General features: G+C 46.9%; 1 protein-coding gene across 1 annotated transcript; it reads right to left on the bottom strand.

Moving 5' to 3' along the window:
• Nucleotides 1-207: 207 nt before the first annotated feature.
• Cbln4 (cerebellin 4 precursor) lies at nt 208-5,904 on the bottom strand. Its single transcript, XM_013024329.1, has 3 exons — nt 5,613-5,904; nt 2,504-2,620; nt 208-446 (listed from the first exon to the last, which is right to left on the bottom strand). The coding sequence occupies exons 1-3, from the start codon at nt 5,901-5,903 to the stop codon at nt 249-251; spliced, it is 606 nt and encodes a 201-aa protein (XP_012879783.1). The 5' UTR covers nt 5,904; the 3' UTR covers nt 208-248.
• Between the last annotated feature and the right edge of the window lie 8 nt (nt 5,905-5,912).

Below are 5,912 nucleotides of genomic sequence, written 5' to 3'. Positions count from 1 at the left end.
GGATACATTTAAGCATAGAGAAGGACACTGTGCTTTTGAGTTCCAATCCAAAATACATGGAAATGCAAACACACACAGAATCATCGGTGAAACTTTTGTGTTGGTTCAGACCGGTCAAGAATCCTTAAAGAGAATCCATATTCACCCATGAGAAACCAATAAAAGATATCAATCCAGTGGTGGAAACAAAAAATGATCTTCCAGTAGTAACTCAGTGGTGAGCCGCCCCTCACCTGGACAAGCAAATTTTATAGAGGGAACACCAGAAAGCCAGAGAATGTGGAATACTGCCAGCCTCCAACCAAGTTACCTTTCTCCAGTTTTAGATAAACCTTATCCTCTTTGTCCAGGTAGAGTAGGACTCCATTCGTGGCAGCTTCGCGAGTGACATCTTTGTCCCCAGCGAAGGCCGAGATCACTGGTTTCCCATTCAACATCAAGTTCACCTAGAAGAAAAAAAAATCATAACAAAGGTTCAAAAGCTCCCACTAAAATCAAAACACCTACCATGGATACTGAATGTTGCCTAAGATGCCTGACTTAGTAAAATATCTCATATTCAAGAACTATACCCCTGCTTTCACCCTGAGAGCCAAAGGTGGGATCAGACAGCAAGGCCGCCATATGGACTCCCATAGAAATTTTATGAACTATGGTAGATGCTGACAAGAATTCAAATGACATAACTCCTTCGAGTAACTCACAGCCTAACAAAATAAATTTTAAGAAGCTGGTACTTGAGGTGGTGGGGGAGGGGGGCAGTGTAACGGGGAAGGAGGTATGGGGAAGGACAATGCTGTCGTAATATTCCATGTGTATCCTATGAAGCTAGGAAAATTGAGGGTGGGTGGGGTTGGGAGGGATGGGTAAGAGTGATGGAAGGGGTGGCATTGATCAAGATGCATTGTACTCAGAGACTGATGTGGTAAATTGGAAACCCTTTGTAGCACTACTTATAGATAATAAAAAAGTATATAAATTTAAATGTTTTTCCTAAAAGTTCCATTGGGGAAAAATGGATGGATAAAAATACCACCCAGAGAGCAATCTGAGCATATGAAAACTGGCTTTCCTTCGGCATGTAAATTAAGCTTGGTACATGCTCACCTCCATCATCAAGGAGCCATCTTTAGGCACAGGTTCTACCAGTGACCCTGGAGGTGTCAGTGTAGGTGTAACTTGAATAGCATTGAAAATCATTGGAAATAGTGAGTGGGGTGTGTGTGTGTGTGTGTGTGTGTGTGTGTGTGTTGATTTATTTATCTGTCTTCCCTGAAAAGAAATCTCTATTAAAAAATAATGATTTAGGCCTGGCACCCTGTAATCCTAGCTACTCAGGAGTCTGGGATCTGAAGAACTCAGTTTGAAGCCAGCCCAGGAAGGAAAGTCCATGAGATTCTTATCTCCAATAAACTACTCAGAAAAAGCGGGAAGTGGTACTGTGGCTCAAGTGGTAGAGTGCTAGCCTTGAGCACAAAGAGGCTCAGGGACAGAGCCCAGGTCCTTGGTTCAAGCCAGAGTTCAAGCCCCAGGACCAGCAAAAAAAAATAATAATAATAATAATAACAATCTCCACTACTATGGGAGATCTTAATGGGGAACATTGTTTGCTAACTCCAATTACTGGTATTTAGCAAAGGTCTTTTTCATAGAAGCAAATTTGTTTCCTTTATGTTAAAATTAATGTTAAATAAGTTAAATGTGAGATTTAATGATGGATCTATTCGCTCAGCTATATCAAGTTGACAGGTGAGTGTGTAATCTACCATTTACATGGATACAATATATAACATGAATATTGAGCACCAGAAAAAAGGTTACCTTAGAATTTCACACTCATGTATTTATATCATTTAATGCTAGCATATTCTGATATTTTAGGTGATTATCTCCATTGTTGACTTTGAGTATAAGGTCAAGCCCATTTATCTTAGAAAGCACAAGATACTACATTCTTAGTCATTTCACTACAATTGGTAAGAACTCACTAGCAGCAAGGTAGCCAACAACAAACTCAAGGAGAAAGAAAACCAACACAGCATTTGGAAACATGCAGTCGATGGCTGCTTTTTCATAGGCTTATTTTGTAACAGTTAACTGCATCTCATCATCTTTATGATGGTAGAAAATTTGTTTTATTTATTTAGGAGGCACTTGTAAAGCTTGGCTGGCTTTACGAGTTTTATTTTTTTCTTTACAGGGTCAAATAATTTTTGTTCATTAAATAAAATTAAGATCTGCTGGAGAGATTTATGTCACTGAAATTTTGCCACGCCATACTTGTTAAATGTTTAGTGGTTATCAAGGTAATCGCCCCTGCACTTTCTTTTTCTTTATGCTTTATATATGCTTTAACGGGTGTTATAAAAGATGCAACTTGAAAAAGGAGCATTTTAAAAGTGAAGTATAGAGAGGATGGCTATTTGCTTGAAAACATATCTGTAAATAGATACTTAAATGCAGTTCTTTAGGGGTAGAGGCAAAAATGGGTCCAAACACATACCTGGATCGTTTGGCTCTGGTAGACTTTAATTACATGAAAATTGAAACTGTAGATTCCTTTCCTGGGGGCTACAAAGACAGACTCCAAGGTGAAAAAATTACCCACGTTAACTAGGATCTACAAACAAAAAGAAGAAGTAACAGTCAGGTGTAATATTTTCTTTTGTAAGCAAAGTATGCTTGCTTTTCTCCCTTCCTTTCTTCTTTCCTTTTCTTCCTTTCCTCCCTCCCTTCTTCTTTCATTTCCAAACAACTAGCCTCAGAACCCACAGAGAGTAAGACATCTCATCCTATTTCTTTCCCCTCTTGAAAGATAAGCTTGTGTGTTGGAAGGTTCTGTCATCTCCGTGGTATCAGATAAAACAAAGTTATGTATCAAGAGCTGCCCACAAAGCTGGGTGTCTCTGGAGCTGCCCAGCTGTCTCGTGACAGCACGTAGCATCATATAGAAGGCATCTGCCATGTGTTTACATTCCTGCCCCCTACAAGCCTTGGCAATGTCCAGAAGTGACGTCACTGAGCCAGCCAATCCACGTCCCCAGGCCCTTCCCAGACATCCCTGGACACAGCACACAGAGGCACGAGCACCCCCTTCGCCTACTCCATGACAAAAGACAGCGATTGCACAGAGCTGCACGAACGTCTGGCCTTCCCTCAGCCTCTGCCAGGGCTCTCCTAAGACCAATGGCCTTGTTTGTTTTCCATTCCTGTGGTCTCTAAGCCTTAATAATACCACTTTGGCAATGAGTCAGCCCTTGCTGGCTGCCAGAGTGAAGTGTGACTAAGACAGACAGTAAAATAGGTGGCCTTTTCCTGTTCTTCTCTGTACCACACATTGTCCTCCCATCAATCACCTGCTCTTCATTTAAAGTTCAAGGCGCAAAGCGAAATTGGACACTATTTTCAAGAAAGCAACGATGCACTTTCTGTTCCAAGATTTTCTGTTTGGTTCCTCTAGCTATGAAATTAACTCTGAATTTTACTAAGTGAATTCTTCAGTGAAACTTGCAGCATTCAATAGGTAAATCCCTTCCTAAGAGAAGAAAAGGGGCAGGGCAAATAAATTGATGAAGTTTCCTGTCATGTCTAAGAAATAGATTTATAAGTGGCTTTCCAAAAAAATAAATAACTGCTCCTACACAGATACAAAGGTATCTTTCCTGTATACAAGTGACAATCTTGTTATTGTCTCTTATAAATATTGCCTTCTGGTCACAATTAACACATTTCCATGCCTCTGGCATAATTTCTTCAAGTTACAGCACTATGTCTAACAATATGCCCACCCCCTGCGTGGCGCAGGCAGGGAGATGGAACTGTTAACCCCTGCATTCAAATTCAGGACCATGCATGAGTTGATTGAGACCCCACTTCTCCCCCCCCCCAGCATCTGATTGGATTTGTTCTCTGACCTGACAATAGATAACCTTTCAACAGCTCGTGGCCAGCTGAACAAGAATCCCTAACAGAGAGGTTTTGCAGAGACTTTTTCCCCCAAGCACATTGAACATCATTTAAGGTACTTCGAAAGGACTTCCTGATTATTCAGACCCGAGTAGCATATTTCCTCCCAATAATGATGACTGCTGATTACTCTTGTCTGTACACATCGCTGAGTGTTGGCTCTACAGAGCAATCGTAGCACTCAGGCACCTCGGGATTTATAAGTAAATGTGTCTGGGGTCTCCTGGAAGCATGGCTCCCGGCACAGAGCAAACCTTCTCTAAGGGAGGAGAGGATCATTGAAAAGAATGCCCCAGACCAGGGAAAGAGCAAAGCCCACACAGCCCCACCTGTAACTAGTGTATCACAATGCAAACTAGAGGTGGAGCTAGACTTTATTTCCATCTGGGTGGAAGATGCTGAACAACAAACAAAAGAGAAAAAGAAAAAGAAAAGGCCTACTTAATTCATTAAAAATTATGGCTATTCTACACGAAGCCCCAGAGAGACACTCTCTTGTCTGTGGCGGCTGGAGACCGCATTACTTTAGAAAATTAAGTAAAGTGCACTAATGTCACCCCCACACCTTCCCCTGCAGGTCTTCCTGCGGCGCCACAGCTGTGAACTGTGACTTTAAAAGACTCTGGACCGGCTGGGATTGGGATTCAAACGTTGAGGTCCTTGTCCTTCCTTAGGACCCTGATAAAACTCAAGCCAACGTCCTGGGGTTTCTCATCAGGCCAAACCACAGAACCAGCCACAGATCAGCAGTCGCAGCTCCTCAGTTCTGCCCCCAACTCCATCCCGTCGGTGGTTCCCAGCAGGTGGCAATTCTCTGACCGGACCACAGCCCAAGGATGGGGGTCCAGCCCCTCCCCAGCCCCCCCACCCCAGCTTCCCTCCCGGGCTCCGCACAGTGGCCCGATTCGATTCCTTTCCCTCCCTCTTGGGCAACTTTTCTCTGAGTATGGAGAATGACTCGAAATCCTGCCCGTCCGCCCTGGGGTGCACACGCCAGGACCGTGGGGAGAGAGGGGGGTGACTAGTCGTGAACCTGGAAAGCGAGATGTGACCCCCGCCCCGCGCCCCGCTCTGCGACCTCTGGAGCCGTCCCCGATCGCAGTGCTGCGCGCGCGGGAGACCCCGGATCTCGACACCGCGCTGGGGACCCGGGTCTCAGCTCGGAGACCCCGAGTTCTCTGTAGAGAGCATCTTCTCCACCCGATCCAACAGCCCCAATATTGATCCGGGGTCCGGATCTCCTCAGTGGCGCCTGGCGTCTGAGCCAAGGGGCCAAGCTGAGATCGCGGTGCGATCGCCGTCGCCGCCGCCGTGTCGCGGATCGGTTTCCCCGCAGCTCGGGCCGACTTGTTGCGGAGAAACTTGTGCCCGAGCTCCCGCCGGCCTGGGGGTCCCCACCGAGCCCGCACCTTGCGGGGAAGGCCGGTCCCCGCTGCCCGGCGGGAGGCGGACACGGGAAGTTTCGGGTTTGGGCACATTGGTGACCCCCGACACACACGTGTGCGCGCTCACACACACACACACACACACACACACACACACAAAATCAGCACGCACAGCGGGAGCCGGCAGCCCGATCTAAGATACCCCGGGACACCCCATCCCACCCCGGGGTCCCTCCCCCCCCCCGTCCCCTGGGGTCTGACCTGATCGAAGTAGATAATCCGCGTCTTGTTGCTCATCTCCGATGGCTCGTGGTTGGTGCTCCGCACCGCAGAAAAGGCCACCTTGGAGTTGGCCGCCCGGACCGAGATGCCCAGTGGGGAGGAAGAGGAGCCCTTGGAGTCCGTGGCCGGGTTCGAGTCGCACACCACCAGGCACTTGCCCTCCAGCACGATGGGCTCCGTGTCGTTCTGCGCCCGGACCCGCAGCGCGGGCAGCGCGAGCACCAGCAGAACGGCCGGCAGCGCGGACAGCGCCCCGCGCGCCCAGCCCATGGCGAGCTC

This window comes from Dipodomys ordii, unplaced genomic scaffold (genome assembly GCF_000151885.1).
Source record: "Dipodomys ordii isolate 6190 unplaced genomic scaffold, Dord_2.0 Scaffold75, whole genome shotgun sequence".
Classification (NCBI taxonomy): domain Eukaryota; kingdom Metazoa; phylum Chordata; class Mammalia; order Rodentia; family Heteromyidae; genus Dipodomys; species Dipodomys ordii.
This window is presented reverse-complemented; position numbering and strand designations above follow the sequence as displayed.

Excerpts from the sequence above, each read along its gene's own strand:
- Cbln4 (XM_013024329.1), bottom strand. The coding sequence starts at position 5,903 with ATGGGCTGGGCGCGCGGGGCGCTGTCCGCGCTGCCGGCCGTTCTGCTG. Across the intron at positions 2,621-5,612 it reads GGATTATCTACTTCGATCAG|ATCCTAGTTAACGTGGGTAA; the intron begins GTCAGACCCCAG and ends TTTTGTTTGTAG. Across the intron at positions 447-2,503 it reads ACCAGAGCCAAACGATCCAG|GTGAACTTGATGTTGAATGG; the intron begins GTATGTGTTTGG and ends TTTTTCTTCTAG.